We start from the raw sequence: 26,950 nt of genomic DNA, 5'->3' as shown, positions 1-26,950 counted from the left end.
GTTTCGCAATAGCTCATTATGATTTGTGTGACGAAGCACACTCTGTACCCATAGCCATACACTTACTAAATGAAAAATACTTTTGTGATCCCGGTCCAAAATGACCTTAGAAACCAAACGTACCTGTTTTCGTATTGCAGATGGTGCAATATGATAATCACCGACACAGAGCTACTGAAGACTTTCGCAACAGACAGAAAGTTTGCGGTTTTTAAGGTGCTATTACCCTTTCAAAACTTGACACGTTGCGATTCTATCATTAAACAAGAAGTTGGAAGCGTTAAACCAGAAATATCTTTCTATCACTTACCGGTATACAATGCTCTCTATGTTGACAAGTCGTATAGGCTTGACTACATAGATTTTTTCTGTAGAACTTTTGACCATAAGCAAACAATCAAGAAATGCAAATCAAATTGTTTTGTATATTTTCAGGTGCCCTTAAGTGCAACAAATAGCCTAAAGCTTCAAGCTTCAAGCTTAAGCTCTACTGGTGCAGAACAGAAGCAGAACTGCCTATTCTTAACAAAAGCCAGTTGACTTTTTAACCGATACACAATGCAGGTCATGCCAGGCCAACAGCATAATACGGTAGTAGTAGGCCGACATAGCTTACAAATGCTTTCGATAACAAACTGTAGGGTGCCACTTCAGTCAACTGGCGTTCTTGACTTTCTCGTTCGTTCTTTGGCAGCTTATATTATACCTTTACCTAAAGCTAGCTATCAAAGAACCTGCATTGATTTGCAGCAATATTTAGATCCACTAATCAATCTCAGCAAAAACGTCTTCTGCGACATCTTTGTGACATCACAAAAGATCTCAAATGTTTTAAAGGAGTATTATTCTAAAACTTTGCTCAGGTTTATGATTGGAGCAAAAGGCAAGCACGGGAATTTTGAATTTCCAGTCAAAAGGGAACAACCGAAGTTACTGGGTAAACAAATCAAAAACTTTTTAATCAAAATATTATGAAATTGTATTTGTGAAAACTTAATTTCAACGCTTGTTTCTGGGGCTACTGTAGAGCTTTTATTTAAGTGATCGTGTGATTAAACAGGTATAAAAAACATCGTGGTATAAAAAGTGCTAAATATTTCATGCAGAAACGGGTACATTTCAAAGTTTCGTGTTGCTCAATTGGATGTTGTTTTTGTATTTCTCCAATTCAACCCAGTTTCCCTTTTTATCAAAATTAATGTAAGTTATGTATGACGGGCTGTTGAAGTCTTTTCAAGAAAGTAGCGGAAGATAAGTCATTCGAGTAAATGCAAAAGCCAATATTCTCTAAAAACTTTTGTTCAAAGTTTTTTCATCTTCGGTATATGACCTGAACGACTTGCGGCGCAAAACGCTCAGGTAGGCTACGTCATGGTAATTGAAATGTACAATATATGTATGTAGTTACAGTATTACTTAAAAGTGATCCAAGCAAAACTGTTAATTGGCTAAGAGCGAGACAGAAAAGTCAAGAAAGAAAAAAAAATATTTTATTGAAATGAGCTTTGAGTGAGTCAAACAAACGCTTCCGCCATTTTGCTCAGGCAACGTCTGAAAATTTATCTGCAAATATTTGTTCAAGCCTTTTCAAAGATATTTAAAGTATAATTTCACCATTTTTTTTCTTTGTCTATTTGTAGGAAGTAGGTACATGCTTTTTGCAGAAATATTCTGACATCACAACGTTTACTGTTAACAATATTATTGTGGCATCGTGATACTATCACAAGTCAGTGAACGACTTGATTATAAAAGTGATTTTTACACACTAAAAGAAATTAATTTGAAGCACAATACACCACCTGTGAAGTGAATCGAGTTTAGATGCATGGATAGGTTTAGCAAATTGTGATATAAGCCTATTTTTTGCATTACACAAATTACTCTATTTTCAACATCGATTCGTTTAATTTTAGTAGCCTACGTCTTTTTTTGCTGAAACGTTAAGCATAGAATTCCGGTTAGTGCTGAAAAAGCTGATGGCGGGATTGAAAACTCACAAATCACAATTAGCAATGGGACCGGTAATTTGGTTAATGCTATTTGTCAAAAAATCTTAAGCTACCAATGCTATTGTGACTAAGAACGAGAAATTCTGTTGTTTGTTTGAGTCTGTAATGAGTCAACTTCTGTTTTAGGCACAGAGAAATTTTAAATGAATGACGTTGACAACGACTTGTCGATGCATATGACCTCATTGTTTGTTTGTTGCATAGATTTTACCCAAACCAGTTATTTTTTTTCGATAAATGTTTTGCACTGTAATGAAACAAACTGTCGCTATATATTCTGAAGCATTAATTCAGTTTTTGCTTAAACGTTTTTAAGGCAAAGTTTATTCAAACAGCAAAATCTACTTATGGCCTTCAAGAAAGATAAACGCACAGAATGTATAACAGCATAACTTAATTAATCATTTTCAACCTGTACTGGCTAGGTTGTAGGAATTGAGACAGATTGCGTTTTCAAACTTGTATTTCGATTTCATAGTTCATTAAGATGGATGCCTTTTTAGAGCGAATTTGAGGAAGTACCAGACTGTGATTAACGTCAGTTGTTTATTAAAAGTAGCGTAATATTTCCATTTAAGGTTTAATGCAAAATTAAGTTTGTTTTCCCGGTTGACTTGCGGTTTAGTAAAACTTGTTGCGTTCGTCAGTGGAGCGAAAAAAAACGAACCCATCGTATTTTATTTAATCAACAATGTAATAATAATCAATTAGCCCTTAGCGGGATTTTAGAAAATTTTTAATTATTAATTCAGCTTTTTGAAAACGGACGCCATATTAGACACCAAGGAAAGCACAAAAATCGATTAAAATTGTTCCAATTTCTCATCGAGTTGACTTAAATACCCATGTATCTATCTCTACGATAGTTTATTTTGTTTCTACGGCGTTCGGTCTAGTTTCTATGGTGAATTTAATACAACCGCGGTTTTCCGCTCTTTACCCATCGCCATGAACGGGGCTACAGCTATGATTTTATCCTAGTTTTGTTGTTTTAAATTGAGTTGAGCACAGAGAAAAACGTCGTCTGGTAAACGTCGCCATCTCTCTCCGTCGTATAAGAGGTCGTGGGAACGTGTGAAGTTGGCCAGTCATTTGCACAACTTCATTTCACCGAGATACAAGTTCACGCTGCTTAAGCAATAGATGATTATTTTGAGCAAATAAATCCTTTTGAAGGGATCTTTGCTAGAGCTGCAAGTGCTGGTTGATTGCGCTAACACTTGTTGCCCAAATCAAAGACGAGCTTGCTTTGTTACGAACTGTTTAGCAGAGACAAAAACAATATCTTCTTAGTTGCTGCACCACGGTACAAAGTAATGAACTAACTTATCACAATGCAAAACGCAAGACGAGGTAATGTGATATAGATTTACCAAGTTAAACTCGAAAGATGAACTTCGTGCTATTGATGTTGATATGTGAGCTTTGTTCCAATCCTTAAACCACCAATAAACCGACACAAAGCTTTTTCACTATCAATACTTTGGGGCCGTTCATTCATAAAAGGAAAATGTATTTGCCCAGTATTACGATACGTATTTACCCTATGTATATAGCCTTGTGAAATTTGCGTCACATCAATTACTTTTTTTTCCATAGCGAGAACAATATGACTTAAATTTCATAGTTGTATACATACCCTTGTACGGCTCGTTGGTAATGCTGGCAAATTAGTAACAAAACGATTATTAATCAAACAAACCTTGTTTGGTTAACACTCGTAGAAGCAATAAATTTGTTTATTTAGTCAAAGTTTGGAAAGCATAACTACAGGATTATCTACCCAATGATTTTCTCGGTAAGGCTGCACGCTCCGTGTCAGTCAATTAGGTTTTAGCTCAATTAACCCGGCCTTTGGTTTCCACCCGGCTGGAATGGATAATTTTTCACCGGTAAATTAAGGGGTTAAGTACCATAGAAGGCGATGCGGCTTGAGTCAGGATTATTTACGCTCGATATCCTCTTGATTTATACAACGCGGGCATATTAACCCAGTTTACAGTAAAATCCTAGGCCAGAGAATGTTCCTAATTTGCGTAGAGGATAATGTAAACGAAAAACTTTAAATGTAACTGTGGTCAGCCGATTCGTGTGCTTTTTGCAAGCCTTCTCCGTCTCACCGGCACCTTTAAAACCTGCCTTAATGAAATAATTGGCTTTGCCGCGGTGACCCTTTGATACGCAATAATGGGCCCGATCGCGATCGGTAAGTTTGGTGTCTATATTGTGTTTTTGTGTAACCGGTTTATATCGTAAAAAACGTTAGGAAGAAATCGCCCTAATATCTTGTCGAACTTGACATTAATCGACTTGAAGCATAAACTGAAAATATGACGTGTTAAGGTCAACATATTATGCAATTTAAATCACAGGGGTCTTCGAATAACTTCTAAAAACAGGCGTTAGACATTTTTTGTAACCGTACCGCTCCACGTCAGCAAGCATGCTGGGATACAACCCCAATTTTTTGAAGCTAAAGCGACTTCACGTGGAGATAATGGCTAGAAAAATTTTCTTCAATTAAAGTGTGTATGTAGGATCTAAAATGTATTCATTAAATGCATTTATCGAAATCAAGGCTCTTACGAAGAAAAATAAATAACGAAGACCTCTGGCAGGCATTCAAATGATTAAAAGATCTTCAGAAATGTTTGACGAATAAACTGTTATTAAAAATTTAACATTTTTATGTTTAAAAATAATCGTGTGTAATCACACGTATCAATTTCAAGAAGCAACGGAGGCAGTCATGACAAAAAGATTCTTCAAACATTATTTCTCCTATAGCAAAATTAAAAAGAAACTTCGTCTAAATCAAAAATTTAATGACGTTTATACGGGTGGTAAAAAAAGTTTAAACTATCATGACAAACTGTATAAAAATTCCGATAAATTAAGTCTCTTCGTGATGATCGTATTCATTGACGTATAAGCCTATATAATTGGTATATATGTATACACCAGTTTCCTTTGTGACGTATGCGTACAACTTATACAATTGTAATATTTTAGCCCAAGGTATGGTTTGGTTTTGCTTTCTATTCTATACCGTTATACAAAAAGTTTTCTTTTGAAATAATATGTTATATGACTTGATGCTCTTAAATCTTAACGGGGTCCCCATAAACCCCTATAGGAGTTTTCAGTGAAAAATTTGGGATTCCCCGGAAGGAATATCGAGGTGCTTTTTCGTCAGGTTTGCAGTTTGCGCAGACGAAGCGTCTCCAAGCCAATATTTTTATGAGCAGGGATCCCATGGTTGGGAAGGTTGGGACCCGCTGCTCTTTGAAATGTAACTGTTTGCGTCGCTGTTTCGATTCTAATTTCAAAAAGACGAAAGTTTTTCGTGTTAAGTCATAAGAAACGATGAAATATTACTTAAATTTATCCGGTTTTTCAGCTGAATCGGTTTCACCTATAGTTTAACAACAACAAGAAAACTATATCATTTAAGTCTATAAATATAGTATAAAGTAAAAATGTTTTCCTGTTTCACAAGATCAAGTCATACATATCTATATAAGACATACGTTGATCAAGGTATAAAATTCGTAAAAAGATCGTCCAAAGCTCTTAGGCCTATTTGTTTCAAATACGAAAAGTATCAACTTTCAAAGCTCGCTTATATCCTTCTGCGCTTGCGGTTATCTGAAAGCGCCAACGGCTTCAATGCTTAAATTAAGCTCACTTGGCTAATTATAACTGACAAAACTTTGGATTAAAATCATAAGATGCGGTACATTACTGTACTGTATAGATGCTTGTAAATTAGCGCTCCGTTTTGACTATACGTCCCGTAGAGTAGCACTTGTTAAATGGATTTTAAAAAACGAGTTGAGAACATGAACATGAACATGACCAATATCAATCAACAGATTTCGATTGGTTTGGTCAATTTTTCAATGCGAATGCTCACCCGAGGCTTTGTGTTGCTTCCAATCATACAAGGGTTTATGTATATCCGTAAATATTACGTTTATAATTATAGTAGTTATTTATAATAATGTTTGTGAGTTTACCAACATCTTATTGAGTAACTTACTTATACCTATTTTTATTGGAGTCTCTTATAAAACCAAAAGAAATTTAGCATTAAACAAGCCTAATTTGTAATCTAGAATGCAGAGTAGATATATAGTAACAATAATGATCTATTTTGGGCCAGGCTAATATAGCCTACAGCAGCATGAAGCAAAACGTAATTTCTGTGTACTGTAGGGCACGAAAGCAACTTTAAACTAAAATACAGCTTACAAAATCTTTCCTAAAGGATTAGTTAACATACAGGACTATACGCCCTCATCTTGAATAAGTTTCTGTTTGCAATTTCAAAGGCAATGATGATGTTTTACATAGAAAACATGGAAATGATCAGAGTCGAAATTGAGCATTTCGTTGATTTGGCGGCGTCTTGCTGTGTTCATGCTGCCATTGTTGTTAGCTGCGGCTATTATTGTCAGCGGTTATTTGCATAATTAGCAAGCGCTTCTTTTGCTATATTTTTGTATGATGTGTTTTACTTTTACGCAGTATAAATAATCCACAAGACAATACCTTTAATCAAAGATCACTAAGTTCTTCACAGGTGGCCATTTCTTGGAAGTCTGATGTAGGGAACGTGCAATTGGATATTGAAGACAGTACAGGCTATTGCTGCACTTTAGTTCCACTAACTACTTCGGTTGGCTTCAATTCAACAACAACAACAATTCAACACTTCAGTTAAATCGTTCATTCGTTTTTAATAATTTTTTTTCTGTACGCGCATAACCCACTTTATGTTTTATTGTTCCTTTGACCACATCAGCGGAGGAAAATGGGTCGGACCTAAACAGCTCAGAGCTGTGGGAATTGTCAAACCAGTGTTTGACTAAGCCGAATTAATTATTTCGAATGACTGCGACGTTTATAGTAATTAGTTATAGAGCATTGCTGTTACTGTCATTTACTCCATAGTTGGGTTAGTGTAAGATAGCTTATATTTTGGTTAGCTGCGCTAGACTTGTAAGTTCGCTTTATAAGTTATACGATAACACTACCAAGAGGAAATATTGGCGATAGATCAGAAATACAATGCAACGTTATTGTCAATTATGAAGGCAAATAGCCCATCCTATTTGTGAAAGCCGTCTTTCCAATAAGCTAACAATACGTATTCGCGAGGTGCTGTTGTAACTGTATAAAACAATGTCGATATTACGGATGTAATTGGTGGAAGGAATCGACAGTCGATCAGGTAAGCTCAATAGTCAAAACAGTGATGAAATCACCTTTAAAACCTATCCTGACATACGTGAAGAATTTTCTCAGTCCTAGGATAAAAATAATGATACTTGGTACCATACCACACAACTTTCAAAATTGAAACTGTTCAAGGAAACCGGGACGTCTTCGATGTTTGATTTGAATGACTTTATACAGTATTTAAGATGAACCAACTTTCATCACCGATTTCATTCATCCCATTCTAAAGTGTGTGAGCGCTAAAGCAAACGAGCAACAAACAAAAACTTAATCATAAAATTTTTTGTTTATAATACTGCATGTCCAAAATTTGCTATATTTTTATAAAATAGGTTAAATATATTACATTTAAATTTGAAGTCAATCTTTTGTAGATACTTAAAATAAAGCTATGTCGGCAACAGTTTCTTTGTGCTCATCTGTCCTGATATCCATAACTTGACCTTTAACCCTTTAACAATAACAGAGATCAGGTGAACAACGAATAAAAATTAATCACAACATGAAAACAAATCAAAGAGTGAAGGGGCGAAGGGCGTGATTTGAAGGTTTGCTCGTCTAGGTAGATTAGCCTAATCATTCTACAATCGGATGACATGAAATTATTTGACATAAGTTTACATGTTTAGTTTTGCTGGTTCTGGTTATAAAGATTAAAGACGAAGCAACGAAGTGGACAAGAAAGAAATTAAAGCTTTAATCTGCACCTATAGCCTATAGACTTTTTGTCTTTGGTTTTTGGAGTTTGGAGGGTTTTAAGCCAAAACTGATATAAATTGGCTGGAATGCTTGATCTACTTTGGCTCATTTCTTAAAGGCTGCATTTGTACTGCACGTCAAGAATGCACAGCAATAACCTATGGGAAAGCAATGTTAAAATTGACCCTGCTGGCTGACTGCCCTGTTAGGCTATTACTTTTGGGTTTCGTTCTGGTTATGAGATATCGAGAAATTGCGAGGGGTATATAGGCCTATGCGTCTGTATAACTGTCAAGAGATGAAACTAGGCTAAACGGAATATCATTTCACTTGCAATCTTTGTATTTGTGATTCTTTTGACATCTTGTGACAATACACCAAAAAGGCCGAAGCTGTTATGTACGCCAGTAGCATAACGATATTGGCTCCTTCGCCATGCCGGAGATCTCTAGCGTATCATACAAACGTTCCATACCATACCTATGCTGCGATTTTAGCAATTCAATGCCGCAATGCGAAAACATTTCTGCATGGAAATAAATATAATGCCGGTATAAAACAAAAACGATAACTACTAACAGCGTTCTAACATTAATAAATTTGTTACAAAAAAGCAACAATATTTTTGATGAAATTTGTATTAATTTGTTCATAATTAATAGGATATATAATTGTTTTGTTGCAAAGCTTAGTACACATTGGAAAGATACTAGAAGAGGTAATAAGCGGAAGATATAAATTAATTATGCATATGATGGCTATTGTTTCATCGTGTTGTACAGGGGAATTCTTACCCAAAAACAGCAAACTTTCCAGTCTGTCTTATTGCATAAAACTCAGAAATAATGTTTTCCCCAAGCTGCAAGGATATTATCAAGCAGTTTATATTATCAACTAGGCCATACTGCCATTGTGGAAAGTCTGGGACACCCACTTGTTAGACACATAAACGTCAGGGTTGAAAATCCGACAAATTTGGTGCGAGTCCAAATGCGACTCGCGTCATTCCCCTCACGAGAGTCTGCGCGCAATTTGTGTGAGTCGAAAGGTTATAAAAGCTAACTGCTGTTTTTCTTCTTTGTATTGAAGCCTACTTTTCACAATCACATTGTTTTCTAACTGCATCACAATCACTTTTATTATATCTTTTACTTATTGCACATCACAGTTACCCAGCAAATACAGGCAGACAATGTAGCATTGAAACTTATATGTCTTTGCGTTGTGAGTAAGATGGAACAGATTTGGTGTAACCTGTAATTGCTTCTATTATGAGTTTACTGAGTATAGAACGTTAAGGAAGAAACTAAAGTTACTTTTTAGTTTGTTAACATCATAAAATGTTAAACCTGTCGGAAAAATAAAATTTGAATGTAGGATTTTTTTAGGATGAGAGTCTGGTTCAGACCTGTGCAAGGACAGTTACGCAAATTAGCTCGCGGTCAGACTCCCTGACTGGCGTCGGGTTTTTCTCCCATGTGCATGTTGATCCTTTCCTTGTCCACACCAATTTATAACAAACGAACCAGGCAAAGTTGGTTGCTTGCTTGGACTGTGGTTTAAAATAAACAAACAAAAAGAAGGCTTTAGTGCAAGCGATCATGCCAAAATTTGTCGAAGTCAAAGACAGTTTGAAGATTATCCCGACCGGAAAGTTAGCTATTTTCAAAGAAAAATTATGCGTGCAAGGACGCAAAATTTGGCGTGAGGTCGCACACTGAAGCCTCAATTCTTTGTTAATTTTTTATAAATTGGCGTTCAAACAATCAGTTTTTCTTGGTAATTTGTTATAAATCGGTGTGAAAATAAAGAAGTTTGGTGAGCCCGTTGATGGATCTTATGCAGATACCACACTTTCCACTATGGGATATTACCTTTTATTACATTTGTTACAACAACAGCATATGTGTTATGCATAAAAAGAAATCAGCCATACAGAATTAATCACAAAGAATTTAGCATTTAGCAAGAATTTTCTAAGTGAAATGTTACAAAAAATTGTTTTCCAATTTTGTGTAAAACATTTAAGAAGAATCTTTTTTTTATTTTTCAAACCTGTATTTACTATGATTAGATTCCGGCTTGCTGCTAATAATGACATCTAATGTATGCATTTGTATAGAGCACTTTTTTCTAAATATACAGTATGATATCCTATATAAATAAACTTTTCCTGAATCACAGCACAATTTTGGCCAGTTTTTTCAGCTGTTATTCTAGTTTCAGTACAGTATTGCCTATCTGTATCAAGTGTTTTGAATAATATGATATTTTGAAAACCAATGAGTGAGTTTCATACCAGCTATTACAAATTTGATTCACCAAATGAAGAAGACAATGGATGCCATGAAGGTGCCTTTCTTATGCCTGTGCCAGATACCAATAAAGGTATGCATATTATTTTAAAATACATTATGTTATAATTATTATTATGTTATTTTGATTGCCATGTGTTTTTTATTCGTAATTCCTTTGTTATACTTTTGAGGTTAAATTATAAAATTCATGTTATTTGCGCTTTTACAGCACGATGGCATCACATAGAAGATCTTGATAATTTCTTTGTACGTGTTTATCAGTACCATCAACAGCACGGTTTTCTGTATATAATCCTAGAACAGTGTTTCAAACTTGCGTAAGTTGAAGATACTATACATTTACAAAACTAAGATTTGTCAAGAAGAAAAGTATGCTTTCGAGGGCCATGTCATTAACTTTGTACCAAAATTTGTATCTTTTCAAATTTTTTTTATATTTCTTTTTAGACAATTTGTGTTTGTTGTTGTGGTATCCACTTTGTTGGCTGTCTGTGTGGACTACAATATTTTGTTTGGGGATAAGCTTCCACCTGAGTTTCATTCAAACAACACAACTGAAAAAGTCGGTTTCACAGATATATTTCGTTCAGATTGTCCTGAAAGGTACTAATAAGAATATTTCTAAGAATTAGCTTGCCACACATCCAGGTCTGCTTCTCGGCGTCCTTTTCTAGTTCATATTTGAATCATTGTGATATCATAATGTGTACTGGTATTGTTGTTTAAGTTAACTCATTGAAAATTTGATAAACCTAGCCGAGAGTAACTCTAGTTTTTTATATGTTGAGTAAATGGGATTGAATTTTATGAGGTAAATAGGATTCAATTTTTTAACAATGAGTTCAATAACATAGCTTGTAGTTAATATTTTAGCCAATATAAGCATTTTTGACAGCAAGTACGAATTTAATTTGTTACAATGAATTCTATTAGTTTATATGTAGTGATCACATATGAATTTGAAACAATTTTTGCCAAATATGGTATTTCTATAGATAATTAATTTATTTAAAAATAACGACTTTAAACCAATAAAGTCATAAATTGATAAATTTTTTATATCGGTTTCACCAAAACCCATGCAGACCTCTTAAGTCTTATCATTATTAGCACATGGTTGTGTCTGAAATAAGGTTGCGAAGATTAGTCTGGCCAATGAGCTCTTTATCGAGCTAAAATTCTTACCAACTTTAGATTTGGCAACCAGTATCCCAAAACGTCCATGTAGGAAAAAATTCTGGGGTCATTGTTTGTAGTCGGTGGATATGCGATATTCGAATTAATTATTGTTTTAGTGCGTGAATGTCTTTTTTTCACAATAAACTTTGAAGTCTACTGTGATATATTTTACTGATACAGAATATTTTATCCCATATCTTAAGATGAAATACAATTTTTCTTTTCATTAATAATGTGACATGAAAATTAGTGCTTTTCATACCTAGCTGATCCTGTGTTTGTGTGTTTGCTAGTTTATCCTGTGTTTTGATAACTACTTTCGTTTTACTAGGATTGGGAACCATACCTGGCTTTCATTTCTGCTAATAATTGCATTAGTAGTTTGGTTACTGAAAGCAATCAAAATAGTCTTTAATCTTATCCAACTTCTCGATATTCGACGTTTCTACAGGATGGCGTTACATGTGAAAGAGGTATAACCAATTGCAATTTTCATATTTGTCTTAAATAAACTCAAAACATAAGTTATATTGTAGCAGTAGATGGTACCAGGTAACCAGGTTTGTTGTATTGCTTTTTATATAAACTTATAAAACAGTATTGTTGCATGGCGTAATGTGTTTTCTAAGATGGTGAAAAAGGTGGATCTAGTTTTCAACCTAATTCAAGTTTATAAAGCTTCTTTTTTGCCAGCATATATTCATGATAGATTTGTTTGAAAATTCTGAAACGAAAATCATTCTTTGCTTGAAATCTGAAATTGTTTCCCATCCTCCGTTTTTTTATATCGTAACACTGTATATATCACATTCCTTGTGCTAATTTTTTGAGTTGTTTAAACTTTTGTATTACTATGAATTCAAATTTAATGCATCCTGTTCGATCTTTTAGAATGAGCTAGACAACTTAACTTGGCATGAAATTCAAAGAAGACTGATGTCTGTGCAGGAGGAACAACAGATGTGCATTCACAAGCAACAGCTTACAGAACTGGACATTTACAACAGGTGTTTAATTCATGTGTACATTAATATACAAAGAGATGCTTGCATTTAACAGCTCTAGTAGATCTGTCTCTTTGTAGTTTGTGTTTTATAATTTATCTTTGAATTATTTTTTGTCCTAGTAACTAGGAATTGACCAAGTATTGGCTTGGCCAAATATTTAGCTTAAGATTAGATTTATTTGTTTTTTGCAGCTGACATTTACAATTTGTACATGGTTTAGCTTGCTTGTATATAGTGTATGAGTTACCATGTAATAATCTCAATATTGCAGTATATTAAATCTGCATATAACTATAAGTGAGTAGCATTTTTTAGAGAAACCAAATTTATTAAAAGTAACCTGAATCAGAAAGGACTATGGAGCATACAAAAACACTTAATGAAATTGATATTGAATTGCAGGATTCTTCGATTCAAGAATTATATGGTAGCAATGGTGAACAAAGGTCTTTTGCCACCAAGAATGAATTTTCCGTTATTAGGTGATATTGTATTTTTTACTCAAAGCCTAAAATACAATATGGAACTAATATTTTTTTGGGGACCTCGGGCCATATTTGCAAACAGCTATCACATGAAGGTAATACAATTTCCTATGATTATTATCTATTATGATATCATAGTCAAAACTTGGTTTTTAATGAGCATTATAAGCTATGTTGCTTCTTTCATAATTAAATGCCTGTAACTTCACAGAACAACCATGGTGCAATGTTAACAGTTAACACGCTTTGATCTCAGAATAATATGGTGAAAGTCATGTGCGGACAGTGCCAGTTTATTATTTTAATTACATGCTTGGAGTCTTATGTTACTTGAAATCGATACAACGATACATTTATTTCACTTGTAGATTCCCAATTACTTGAGTTTACAATGTTTGTGGTTTCAATGCCAATGGTGCCTATTATCAGCTTTTGTTGTTAAAAATTGTATCATTTGAATTGATTTGTATAAAAAATTCTTTGGACAATATTACAATTAATAGATTAGAATATTCATGAGCTCTAGTCTAAATGATTTCTGTAAAGGTTTTGAAGTTCATGAATTGATATGTTATAATTCCAGGATGAGTACAAGCTCAAAGGCAGGAGGGAAGACCTGGCAAGGCAACTATCCAATAATTTGCTCTGGCTCGGCATCATAAATCTGATTTTATCTCCGGCAATATTTCTGTGGCAGGTTCTTTATTCCTTTTTTAGTTACGCTGAACTTCTAAAACGTGATCCAGGGAGGTTTGGTGCACGGAAATGGTCGACATATGCAAAACTTTATCTTAGGTAGGTGAAGCATTGTCATTGACATTGCCATTTTAGTAGATGATATATCTTGACAGGATGACACCAACACGTTGATAAGTTGTATGCACGAGTGCACTTAGGGAGGAAGTCACTGGGCCATGCTCCCCTCACGAACCCATTGTTGCGCCATTGGCAGTTTTTCATCTTTTCTTCCTGCTCGTTTATTGCATCTCCTTGTTTGTAGCTACTTATTGGCTATAACCTATGGGAAAAGATTTAATTGATGGGTATAGGGCGTTTTAAAATTGTTGTTACATGTTGTCGTACAAAATCGTTTTATACAGCGTTTCAGATTGTGTATACACCATAAATTGACCTCTATTGTATGTATAAATAAGAGAATTGAGAATACAATTAATTTTCAAATTTGCTTCAATGTGTTTTTTGAACTGTAAAATCCCAAAATTTTTGCACTTCACGCATTTGGGACGGGGTACACGATTTGACATAAATAGAAAATTATAAACCAGTGTTTAAAAACTTTTGGCCCTCCTTTAATGCAATCCTAAATACGCCGCTGGGTTTATGTGTACTTTTTTCGTTTATTATTACATGCTGCTGACAGACTTTCAAGCATGGCTTTGTGGAGTAAAATAGCTTTATGTGATTCTTAAAAATCATTGTATTTATATGTAGTTATCTTTATTATGATAATTTGCAGACATTTTAATGAACTTCCTCACGAATTTGAAGCTCGATTGAATCGTGCTTACAAGCCTGCGTCAAGCTACATGAAGGCGTTTTACTCACCCACCATTTCCCTTGTAGCAAGGTATGGTTGTGCTTTGCTTGAACTGGAGAATTTCTGTGTGTACCACCAGTACTAACTGAGATAATATGCTTGCTTAGTATCCAAGTTTACTAATAATGACACTTGTCAAGCTGTTTTTGTTTCTTGTACAATTATCCATAATGATGGATAAAGATAAAAAATTCAAATAAAGTAAAAGTTTTATACTTGAATTAAAAGACAGTATCACATGATTGGAAAATTTTAATAACAAACTCGTTGATCTGTTGTTTTAGAAATGTTGGATTTTTCGCCGGTTCAATTCTCGCACTCCTTGTATTTTTAAGTTTATTGGATGAAGATTCCCTTAGAATTGCCCATTTTATATCTGTCATGGGTGTCTGTGGTGTTATAGTTGCTGTCTGTGCATCGTTGACACCTGATGAGGTGATGTAATGGTTGATGTCAAGTGACATAATAACATGACATAACATTGTAAATAACATAGAAATTTTCCATATCGAAAGTATAGCACATAACATCTTTTGAAGTTTGCACTCACTTAAGTTTGCATTCTGGGTAAGTCTGCAAGCATTTTGCACGCATTCTGAATTCAAGTTAATATGCAATATATTTGTTACTTTTTTGAGTTGCTTAGAACTGCTTTTGTGCAACACGCCTTTATGCCTTTTTTGTTTGTGGCTCTGTTACACATTTGTACTGCAATACTATAACCTAAACGTTTTTCTAAATCTGAAACATGATACAGTATATGAGACAACGGGAAGTACTGTAAATGTAAAAGAACAATTGCTGTTTTTTGTTAAGTTTCACCGTACAACCATTTGTGTTGACAATTACTAAGTATTGCACCTACCAGATAAGTTTGCATAAATACTCAGGCTCAAGTTGCAGACTTTGTCTGGAAATCACTGTAGTTTTTTATTGTTTCTAATTATAGTGCTGTTTAATTACTACGTAGTTGCCTTTCTTGTCAAAACATATAACGTTTGTCATACTGTATGTATGTATGTACTAAATGAAGACGTCACTAACTGTAGCCTAATTTTAGAATGAAGCCACAGCTGTAGAACTATTACTATTAGTTAAGTTCAATATTGTTACTGTTTGACAAGTTCATATTTATTTCAGCACGCTGTGTTACGTCCTGAGCAGCTGATGTGTACTGTTGTCGCCCAAGTGCATTATGCCCCTGACTTTTGGAGAGGACAAGCCCACACTTATCAAGTTAGAGATGAATTTTCTCATCTCTTCCAGTACAAAGCGGTAAACATACCATTGTTTCTTAGTTATTTATATATGTAGTATAATTACTTTAACTTTTAACTTTGAAAATCAACAACAGGTCAGTGATGAACACACTGCAAGTTTAAGCATTGTATTTTGCTGGTATCTTACACGTGTAAGCTTGGTGTCGAAAAGTTTTGTTTGCTTGTTGTTTGATAACGTTTTTAGTTAGAAAATTATCAAATATCAGAATACAAGCAGGTAACGGTTAATAATAAATATAACAGATAACCTTGCTGATTGCAGTGTAATCTTTATGGATATTGTTGCTGCTTTGTGGTATTTGCATAATCAGTTTTATGACAATTTTGTTTAAGTTTAACACCAACATGTGTTCAATTAGTTCACAAATTTGAAAGCCTTGCCTAGTATTTCTGGCTACTACCACTCACTTAGTTTTTGTTTGTAAATCACTTTTGCATAAGCCTGTCGGCCTCACCCTGCACGTTTTCACAATGTTTTATTGTCTCATTAGTCATTACCTGGTTATTACTTGGGGCAGCATGCTTTCGAAGTTTGAAAAATTACTGTTACCTTTGACCTAACCTTCTGTGGCATTATGGTACTTAGTCAAGGGTCAAGTAGTGCGTGTGTCAGTTATGTAACTTGGCTTGACGCCAGTTTCAACAACCGCGCACGTTTGCAAACGAAGAATTTGGCGAGCTATTTCCTGTTACAGTTGTTTTTTTTGTACTCATTCAAGTTGCGAAAATAGGTTAGTTTCTATTATGGTATTGGAATCTTTATCCCTTTTTTGAAATATGTCTTTGCACGACTAAACTTTGGCGAAGATTCTCAATGTTTATTCCGATTGGCATATCTTACTTTGTTTTCATTTTTTTTAAATTTTGTCCGATTTTTTTTGACTATGACCGCTAATCAGAAGCGAGCGCGCGTCATTTATACCTTGTCAAGGGACACTACAAGGAATTTACATTATGGCACCTTTACAAGTTAAACAAATATTGCAAGTCCATAATAATAAGTCCAGCGATCTCTCCATTACACTATCGATCATTTGGTGCAGCACCAGCAAAATTTTGCTACTAATTTTTGTAAATAACAGGCTCATTGAAACAGTATTTTATGTCATACTGGTTAACAAGTGCATTATTAATTAACTTGTTGAAAAACATATACCTTTAAGAAATTGTGGATACATCATTATAACAGCCTTTCGACACTTTTTTTGAAACAAACAAATGGCTGTTATTAACCAACTAGCTAGTAGCAAAACCATTTTGTTCTGCACCAACTTCAATACAGTATTCCTTTTTTGTTAGATTTAACTGTCTTCATGACAATGTAAATTTTAGCAAAACAGTTTATTTGTAATAAAAAACCATTTGTAAAGAGGTGATAATATGCATTATTATTTCATATAAACTGTAGTAATGTGCGCTTCTTTTTTCTATTATTCAAAGGTTTACATCTTGGAAGAGCTTTTTTCTCCGATTTTCACTCCCTTTATTTTGATCTTCTGGATGCGAAAGCGATCTCTGGCGATCGTCGACTTTTTCCGTAACTTCACTATCGACATTGCTGGAGTTGGGGATGTATGCTCTTTTGCCCAACTCGACATAAACAAACACGGAGATCCAAGGGTAAGTGGCAGATTTTTACCAGAACCCTAATGTGTTTCTTAGAAATAATGGAGTTATGCAGCGAACACTTCAAGCCAAATTTCTCTCCCATGGTATACTGTGTTTTGTTGATACTTCTTGAATATGTATGGGCACTTTGTACTTTTCCGTAAACCTTATTGTCAAAAAACGTTCACATGGTTTTACAAGATGCGCATCTGACGCTGGCCAGGTTTATTAGTAAAACTTACTGCTTCCCTAATTGGACTAAACCCACGCATTACGTTAAGATCGTAGTCATTACCACTGTGACGAGTATATAGGTCATGTGTATGTGGTTGCTTAGTCTGGTTTTAGCCAGTTATACCCGGTATTTGGGCAATTCTAAGATCTTTACTGTCGTCTAGTGGCACAACACGGACATTGACGAACCGCCGCATTCGTACCAGGCTGACGATGGTAAAACAGAGCTGTCGTTGATGCATTTTGCCGCGACAAACCCGAAATGGCGAGCTCCCGAAGATGAAGAGAAGTTTCTGACTAATTTAAAGGTAGATAATCCAATTAGGTCCTTTCCTATTTATCTTATGACTTACGAGCTGTCGGATTAGCTATTTGATGCTGGCTGTCGCGTTGTTTTTGTTTGCTACTTATCGCTTATGAAATTTTATGCGCAAGTGTTTAATTCCATTTGACGTCAGAACTGGCCCGAAACCGCACTCGTTATCAAGTAAATGACGTCATATCAACAATAATATCACGATTTCGTCAAGGATATATCTTAGTATTTTATTTTATGTTATCTTTTAAGTCCGGTGACATTTTCGAAAGCTTGTCTTCATAGCGAACCACAGAGCATTTGCCGTACATGATTATTTGCCGGCAGCCAAGGAGGTTCAGACATCTTGTTCGCTTGCTCATTTCCATGGTTTTTATTCTAACCAGGTCAATGCTAAGAACGACGCATTGAACGTCAGCCATTACCAAAGCGCACCAAATCCACTTCTGACATCTTTAAATATACTCGGTTCCGGTAGTATGATGGTAAGTATAGGTTTGCTTTGTCATAACGTGTACTGTGACGCTTTTTAATGCCACTGAAACGTCGCCTTGTATTCGACTTAAGTAGTTGTTAATTGAGCGTGCGAGTTTTCGTATAATATAGGCAGGCAGACGTATTAAAAATACGTTGTTAACAAGTCCATGGAAAAAGTACCGGATTTCATCTGCCCGCAACATATAGCATAGTTGCCTCTCGGCTACGCTGAAAGCCTTGTTACTCCAATCGCACATTGTTTTTCACAGAGAAGCGTAGCGCGACATTGTTATGCTTCAAACATATTCGTTTTATTGAAGTTATACACGTATAGTAAGCCGCGGATTTCTTTGAAAATCGGTTTACGCAACTGACCCATAGATTAACGTAACCAGTTTCGAAGTGGAGATACTGGTTTAACACAATCTTTGAGGTCACGACATTCAGTTTTGTCTAATTTAAGGTTCTTAATAAATTCTCAAGTTAATGTACCGGTACTGTACATACTTAGCTATGTTACAATGACACAACATGCATTCTTTGGCCCATGTGAGAAAAGGAAAATTAATTATTTTCTTCTTTCAGGGATCCACCTTCCTTCAACCGACTTATGGGAACACATTAATGAGCGGAATTTCGCTGAAGGAGCAACCACATCCGCAAGGTATGTCATCTTACTCTGTTATTAACTGAAGTTTTTTTTGCAAACAAAAGCCAGTGTTCGTTCCAGTTTACTTTTTGCGTTTTTTGTTACTTCAAAAATTTTTTATAAATGACTCTCCCTGACATTATACAGTTATAGTGAAACGATCATGTATCATTTTCGTGATCGCCTTACCATTTAAACATTTCTGCATACCTTAAAATTTCCAATTTTCGGCAGTTTTAACCACTACGTTATCGGCTATCTAATATTGCTTTGAGTATAGACACAACATTTAAATTCGATATGTACGTTATTTATTTTTACGTCAGCAAAGCTGATTATGAGTCACAATGAACTTGCTTATCTTGAAATTTTTTTATCACTTGTCATACGCGTGGCAGCTGAAGAATTCTCTAACAACTGCATAGATGAAATTGCCCAGTTTGATGAATGTAGGACTTCCTAAAAAATTTTTCATGCTTTGGGCAATCTTAAAACTATATCTATACAGCGCGATAGGGATGATAAAAATAACTTTTTACACTAAACGATCACTTTTTGATCAAAACTTACCGAAAATTTGTAACTCGATTAGGTTTTTTGTGACTCTCCCCGAAAGCGCCGATTTCGTCTCCACCACTACGCATCTCCGATTATGACATCACAATTGAAAGAATCCCGTCATTGCCTAATTAAGATCAAAATATTGCGTAGTTATATTTTTCACCCCGTGTGCCATTTCCATCCGACGTTTAAGTGAACGCCAACAGCTATAATTCGCACGACCTCAAACTATTTTGTTTTCGTCATTATCAACATATTTTAGAATTCAAACCTCCGCATGCTCAAGCCTACGCAGGTAATGAACTTTAGATCGCGTGCTAACCGATAAAAATATGGAAAAATTTGCCAACGAAAGGAGAATTCTTTACGAACTTACTGCTAAGAAAGATTTTTCTGTGCCAGTTAAACTACATAAGCTGATTAATGTAGAGAAGATGAAACCGGCCATTGTTGTTGTGCATGACGGCTACTGACGCTAAACCAGCAAGTGTACGCCACGTTCGAAACCTAGCGCAGTTCTGATCACTGATTACACGAAAACGTTCACCTGCTTTTTGCCGTTTGTACTACGGCATATATATTATATATGCACCTACGCAAATTCGATCGGCGAGATCTTGATTAAATGGCTAATGAGTTAGCACGTGACAAGTTAACAATGTTTTTTGGCAATCGCCATTTATTTGGCTTACGTGTGATGTTGCGTTTGACGATGAATAATCCACTTTAAACGTCGGATGACTTTTCTGGTATTTTCCTGCACTTTTTCGAGGAAATGTTTTCAGGTTTGCAAATCGCAAAAAAGCGCAAGTATTTTTATAAATTCACGTCAGTCGAACATTTTTCGTACACTAGGTATGAAAGTTTTTTCGCTTCTTGTCAAGACAACAAACCGACTTTGGCAAATCAACAAAAAACGCGTCTTTCAGATCTTTCAACATCACCAGTTTTGCACACGCCCCAGTGCGTATGACTTCATTGTCATTACTGATAGCCAACATCAAGTTACAAAAATCTTTACCCACGCACCCAGCGCCACAAACAGGGGCGTTGCGCACCGTCCGTCAAAATATCATTAGTTGATGGCGTGTAACAGGTAATGATCGTTTCAACGTTGTTTTTGGTGAAAGGCGTTATGTTTTGTGAACTTGAGCGCTTCAACTTACTTATAAGGCTGTGCTGTGTGCATTATTTGTTCAAGTCGTTAAGTTAAGCATGGGCGTTTCCTTTATAGCTCAGTGACGATAACTTTGTCAAACTTAAGTCGGATGTAAAGTACTTACACTTCAATATTTCAATAGCGTGTCAGATTTGGCGGGTCCCGTTTTAAACCACACCAAAATCAAACCAGTGACACTCAAGTACAAGCACCGATAGTGCGAGCCAATACCATGCAATTTTAGAGGAGGCTCTGTGGCTTGTTTGGGTTTCAAACCTGCCGACAATGAGATACTTGTCTGAATGCCGCAGCACGGACAGCTTTTGCCGCTTATTGGCCGACTAGATCCGCAAACGTTTAACCGCAGTTTTATTAACTTGCGCTCACGTCGGGAAATTTTGTCGTGAGTTTTGAAGCTTTGTCTAACCACTCTAACGCATAAACAATCGGCTGGAAGAGCGCGCGGTTTGGTCATGAGTAAAGTTTAGACGATCTAACTGGTCAGGTGAGATAAGTTTTATTCCTCACGCAGGTACCATATTAACAGATTAATCTCATCTTAACTTTGATCGGGTATACGCCCATATAATCCACTTATCTGTGTTGCTTTTATTTCAATGATTTCTTTGTTATTTTCAATTTCAACGAGTGCGCCATACCTCTCATGCCTGTTTCTTTATCATCAAGCAAAACATTGTATTGCGTAATACTTCACCCCTTACTCCGTCTTATGAAGGGTGTGTGGCAGTTGAATGATTTTAATATTTTGCGTGTAAACATGTCGTATAAACGGTATAATACTGTATTAAATACGGGAATTTATGCGATTTTTCAAGCATTTTTTGCTCAATTTGTTTTTAGTGATGTTTATAGACACAGTGAATCACTCGTAGCAGTTCCAATGAAATTTGTGATAAATCTTTATAGATTAATGGTTAACCAAAGTCTGATTAAAGACGAAGGAAAACATGAGTTTACATACAGTATTTATCATACATTTTGCGCATATTTATCAATTACTTCTACTTCTACTTGTACCAGGTTCGTCCATCGTGACTCAGACGCATCAGCGTGCGGAAGTATATCGCGGCGCTACATCAAGTGAAGGACCGGTAGAGGGCGTGAAAGATGGATTGGTCTCATCCATCCTGCTTGCACAGCCAGGTTATGTTTGTTCACATTACTCAGTATGTTTACAGTTTTCGGCTTTATCGTAATTGTAACTTAACGAACAAGTGGTTAACTTATTATTTTGACAACTACGTTTCACCAGCCAGTTTTCCCATATTTTCGCGAAATTAAAACTTGAATTTTATTTCTTTAAGGTCCATCCGGTCCCTTTTCACTTAATCGATCCCTGCCGGTCAATGCATCACCCGGTGCATTTGTGTCAAGCGATGATACCCGTACAGTGACGTCGTTGGAAATGAGCGTAAGCGCTCTGTACATGCACGAAGTGAGTTGCGTTTCAGTAAATGGCCAATTTTAACTTCCTTCAAAGTCAGTTTGTCTTGTGTTTGATTCTGATGGGCAAATGCACTATTTTGTATCACCATTCTGGCATAAGCCTCTATGTATTTTATGGCAAAAGTACCAAGAAGTTTTCTTATATTATTATAAAGAGCAGTTTTAGTCACGTGACAATAAGCCGTAAGCCCACTTAAAAAACGACCTGGAAAAATATCACATAGCACGTTTTCTGAACCAGGTTTTTACTGGAAAAATTTCCATAAATTTGCAGCTTTTAATGCTATTTTTGATCGATGGTAGGATTACCGTACTTTTACAGTTTATTTATACATCACTGACGTAATTTTTGACACGAAAAACTTACAGCACCTAGAAATTGGCCTTTATAATAATGTTTCATAATAACCTTTGTGTTATCTTTCGAGATGTCCTTTCTCCTGTCTTGTTTTGAAGCAACAAAAGTCTGTGTAAAGTGTATACAAAGCTGGTGATGCCTGAACAATGGTCCTTTACTTGTTTAACAAACAAAGTTTTGAAAGCATGCGTTTACCCTGTTAATTATACATTCTGATAAATCAAGCAGCTGAAACCTTTGTATTTTACTTGAACAAAAAGGTCTATATGTTTTACTTGTTATGCCTCACAAAATGAACCCATGAAAGACGTTTTAATTTTTAATTTCTTCACTTCACATTTAACGATAGCAGGAAGTGTTTGTTAAATGTAATTCAACCGCAACCGGCACTTTCCCTCGAAACGTATCTAAAACTTTCAACAAACACACGAATACCTAGCGACTTCATGATAATTAAACCAAAAATTACCTTTCTAAGCTCCACCATCAAAAACTGAACGAAAGACATAACCAGATGTGGGAAACTGTTGCCGAAAGCCGTGCTTGTGACGAAAGCAATTACTCAGGCATGAACAACAATCAAACCGCCGCTGTACTCCGAGATTCTGGAAATGTTCCCAGCCACTATGGCAAGGGATACCAAGCTATCGGCGAGTTGACCAGTAGTGACCTTTTCGGATGCGTGAGTGACGATCAATCACGTGCTGCTTTGAAGAGCAGCAGTCAAGTTTCTCATGCTCAGCCCTTTCTTACGGTTGAGACAACCGAGTTTCTTTCTTACGGGAATGAAGAAAACTCTTCGGACAGTGATGCAACCCCGCAGGACTTCCACATTCCTACTCACACAGTGGAGGTACGGAAATTTCTTTATTTGCCAGTTCTGATGCGTACAGTTTAAACTGCAATTGCTGAAATGTTTTTGCGATATTAGTTGCACAACTGTTAAAGTATTTGGGTCGTGTTCGCATGTCCTGATAAAGTTTTTATCGCATCTGACGTATTGATATTTTTCAGGCGGAACAGACATCAATCAGCGTCACTATACCAAAGCTTCCATCTCCGCACTATCGCCCACCAGAAGTGTAAGAACGTGCAGTTTTCTTTGTTGTCTTAGCCGGTACTTCCAGCTGTTGAGGTACAGGTAATGATGGCTTCCCAAGGCGAGCTCTATCCGTTTGAGAGCTTCATGTTTTTATTTGTCGTCGTACTTAGTGGTGTTTTATCTGTCGATTAACATTTGTCCTTGTATTCATCACGAAATTATTTATCTTCTTATTTTGTGCTGTCTGCTTTCAACATATACTTCAATGTACCTTAAAAGCATATAATAGCATTTGCTTTTACTTATGTGTTTTCATCGGTGTTACGTCTACTGTACTTGCTGTCTGTGTAATAAATTTTAAGCAAGCCTTTTTTCCCTAAAACAAACTTAAAATGATTATAGATATGCAATTATATGACATTTCATCGCAGTGTGACGAAATTGGCAAACGAATTTTGCGGAGAATATATGAACAAACGTTTCAATCGAATGTATTTTTCAATTGGGTACGATGTATTTCGCATTACTCGAATACGAAAGCAATAAAAAGAACCGTTTGCACCGTATAATGCTAAAACTACAGAACAGAAACAAAGCGTAAAGAAGCAACTACGTTGTAGCAAAGAAAATGATAAAAAAGAACTTAACACAGCCGCACAACGAACGAAGAACTGTGAAATGGGTAACAACGTCCACTACACCTGCTAAATGTGCTACGCGCAGAGCTTCAGTCCACCGGAGTGACAATACCTTCGAGTTGAACAAGGTTCAAGTCATAGTTATCCCATTCCAGTGATGGACTAGGGGATAGTTCTTCCGTTGAAACTGCCAAACAACAATAATCTTAACGACTTTATTATGCATATACAGTAAGTTAATTCCAAATTGTGCACATGTGAAATGTAAAAAAGCAACTCCCAAACCACTTTAGGCTTTTATTCTACATACCCACCTGAAGTTTCACTACTAGACAGATCAAGGTCATCAGGTGGAGTTACCGGACCGTCTGAAGGGTTTTCGTTTCCTATGAGACTCTGCTGTAAAACTACAGCAATTTCATCTGATTCTATTTCAACTGATGGCGCTGTTGAGCATTGAATTTCGAAAACTTCACTCCCAGCAATGCTGCAAATACTTGTTACTGATTCTAGCAGGTGATCCACGTAATCTGATACCGCCTCGTCTTCACTCATTTCTGACTCACTACCAATGACTGTATCTAATAATATTACGCAACAAATATTGCTACTAACTCGAACAAGCAAGAGGAAAAACAATCTATACAAACAACACAGAAATTTAAAAAAACTTATATGTACTTGGTATCGCCTATTTTCTTCATTTTATAAACTCTCGATATACAGTTAGTGGTTTGCGCACAGTCCTAATTACAACCCAGGTTATTTCTCTAGCTCCCCACACGATTACCTGAATCTGAGCTTTTGTCGCTTGCCGCGACTGATATCGTCGCTTGCAAACCACGATGAATACTACAGGTGGCCAAATAATAAGAAATCCCGGAAGTGATCACTGATCCAACAAAGCTACAAACGAAATTATCAAAATCTGTGAGGGTAGATTGAGTGGTTTGCTTCAGGGGTGTTTTGCGATAAGCCCGGTTGCCCATTTTGATGAAATCTCCTTGGGCTGCGTCACCGGCATTGGAGTCAAAACGAACCGTCTTGTTCACTGCTTCTTCACCCGACTCAAAGGATGCCGCTTTAAAACGCTGTATTACATTGGCTTCCACTGGAGCCACAACACCTAAAAGTCAGGGTTAATCCGTATAAAAGTTTTCACGCTCTAAAACTGCGATGAATGTGACAGTGACACCGTTTGTTTGGTATATGATGTGTTCAGTGGTGGGATTCAAATATTTTAACATCCGGTTCTCTTAATAGCAGCATGCCATATTGACCCGGGACCGATATACACACAGGCCTATATATACGCTAGCTAACAACCGGTTCGCAGAGGTCACTAAAAATCGGAACCTGTTCACACAAACCGGTGTGAACAGGGTGAATCCCGCCACTGGATGTGTTCTTCCATATCAACTGCGTACCTGTTTCATCCCCCGGACATGTAGTAGGCGGTTCATGAAGATCTAGCGATATAACAGTCTGGAAAAAGTAAGAGTCTAATAACTGAATCAACTGTAATAATTAGCGATTACTGTTTTTAAAAAAGCGGAAAATGACTACCAGTAGTTAGCATGAAACAAAGCTTATAAAACATGTCAGTAATGTAGCTCCTGTGGGCAAAGGCAAAAAGTAATGCCGATGCAATTAGATAGGCTGCTGCCATTCTCTACCGCAATACGGCTTAACATTTACACTGTAGGCTATACCTGCAGAGAAGTATGCGTCTCTGATAACTCAGTAAAAGTCTCCACACTGTACATTCCCAAATCGTCATCTTCGCACTAAAACAAAAACAATAAAATAACACATTAGGTTTATATTGTGCAGTTTAAGTTTCGTAAGCAAACAAAGTTATGGATTAGGTCAGTAGGCTAACACAAGTTAAGTTGCACAGCCGTGGCCTGTAGGCTAGGGCGCTAGGCCTATAGCCCTATACCATACCGTAATTATATAAGTTAGAAGCATGGTCACCGGTGATCGGTCCGCCATAAGCTACGTACTTCGACAACTGGCTTAAATATTTTTATTTTGAAAGTGACTATTTCACCGTAAGTACCGGTAGGTCAAGCATTCTGTTGTGATGGACGGTTTGGTTATAAGAAAGTGGGCCTGCAAAAAGTTGATTTTAGCTACCGGTACTTAGAGTTTAATTGAATTCAATTCAGATTGAAGTTTTACCCTAATTGACTGTACTTGGACAGTATGGTACTGCATTATCAGTTGTCAAGTTTATTTAAGCTTACTTGACGACGTAGACTATACCATCCAGTAACTTAGTAGGCTACACGGTAGGTTCTACTGGTGTATTTTACGTACCGGTACCAACTACCAGGCATTAACCCCTACCTCCTCTTTGTAAACCTTGCTCTTCCTTCTCATTCCACAGCAACTGGGCATGCAACTACATGCAAACAACCGTCTTGCTTTAGGCATTGCTTCAAAATGATATTTTAACACCTACCGTATGATTCTGCTTCAAATAACGTCTAAACCTCAGCAGTCTGTCTCTAACTGATAAGTGCCAACTTTTGTCTTGAAATCTCTAGGTAACGGATATGATTGTATTGATACGTCATAAATAATAATTTTACCAAACAAAGAATCGGTAAAAATGTGCCAAGTATGATTTTTAGAGTACAGTTACTGTAGCTGC

General features: G+C 36.1%; 2 protein-coding genes across 2 annotated transcripts; one reads left to right on the top strand and one right to left on the bottom strand.

Annotated features, from left to right (window-relative positions):
• The first annotated feature begins 10,118 nt into the window (after positions 1–10,118).
• On the top strand, positions 10,119–24,222 carry LOC143451696 (autophagy-related protein 9A-like). The gene is made up of 18 exons (XM_076952412.1): positions 10,119–10,343; positions 10,482–10,590; positions 10,721–10,876; positions 11,784–11,925; positions 12,344–12,459; positions 12,862–13,039; positions 13,528–13,739; positions 14,422–14,532; positions 14,787–14,937; positions 15,643–15,777; positions 17,223–17,402; positions 17,789–17,932; positions 18,327–18,425; positions 19,003–19,081; positions 21,828–21,950; positions 22,112–22,242; positions 23,090–23,464; positions 23,626–24,222. The coding sequence occupies exons 1-18, from the start codon at positions 10,238–10,240 to the stop codon at positions 23,695–23,697; spliced, it is 2,619 nt and encodes an 872-aa protein (XP_076808527.1). The 5' UTR covers positions 10,119–10,237; the 3' UTR covers positions 23,698–24,222.
• Positions 24,129–26,798, bottom strand: LOC143451697 (uncharacterized). The gene is made up of 6 exons (XM_076952413.1): positions 26,644–26,798; positions 26,004–26,078; positions 25,719–25,776; positions 25,082–25,417; positions 24,606–24,872; positions 24,129–24,478 (listed from the first exon to the last, which is right to left on the bottom strand). The coding sequence occupies exons 1-6, from the start codon at positions 26,728–26,730 to the stop codon at positions 24,381–24,383; spliced, it is 921 nt and encodes a 306-aa protein (XP_076808528.1). The 5' UTR covers positions 26,731–26,798; the 3' UTR covers positions 24,129–24,380.
• Positions 26,799–26,950: the final 152 nt, after the last annotated feature.

Source organism: Clavelina lepadiformis, chromosome 4, assembly GCF_947623445.1.
Source record: "Clavelina lepadiformis chromosome 4, kaClaLepa1.1, whole genome shotgun sequence".
NCBI lineage: Eukaryota > Metazoa > Chordata > Ascidiacea > Aplousobranchia > Clavelinidae > Clavelina > Clavelina lepadiformis.
The sequence above is the reverse complement of the archived record's forward strand: the minus strand, read 5'-3'. Positions and strand labels throughout refer to the sequence as shown.

Coding starts and splice junctions, on each gene's coding strand:
- LOC143451697 (XM_076952413.1), bottom strand. CDS start 26,730: ATGCCTAAAGCAAGACGGTTGTTTGCATGTAGTTGCATGCCCAGTTGC. Junction 25,777..26,003: donor AGACGCATACTTCTCTGCAG/GTATAGCCTACA, acceptor TACTTTTTCCAG/ACTGTTATATCGCTAGATCT. Junction 24,479..24,605: donor GTCTAGTAGTGAAACTTCAG/GTGGGTATGTAG, acceptor GTTGTTTGGCAG/TTTCAACGGAAGAACTATCC.
- LOC143451696 (XM_076952412.1), top strand. CDS start 10,238: ATGAGTGAGTTTCATACCAGCTATTACAAATTTGATTCACCAAATGAA. Junction 14,938..15,642: donor CATCGTTGACACCTGATGAG/GTGATGTAATGG, acceptor TATTTATTTCAG/CACGCTGTGTTACGTCCTGA. Junction 23,465..23,625: donor TTCCTACTCACACAGTGGAG/GTACGGAAATTT, acceptor GATATTTTTCAG/GCGGAACAGACATCAATCAG.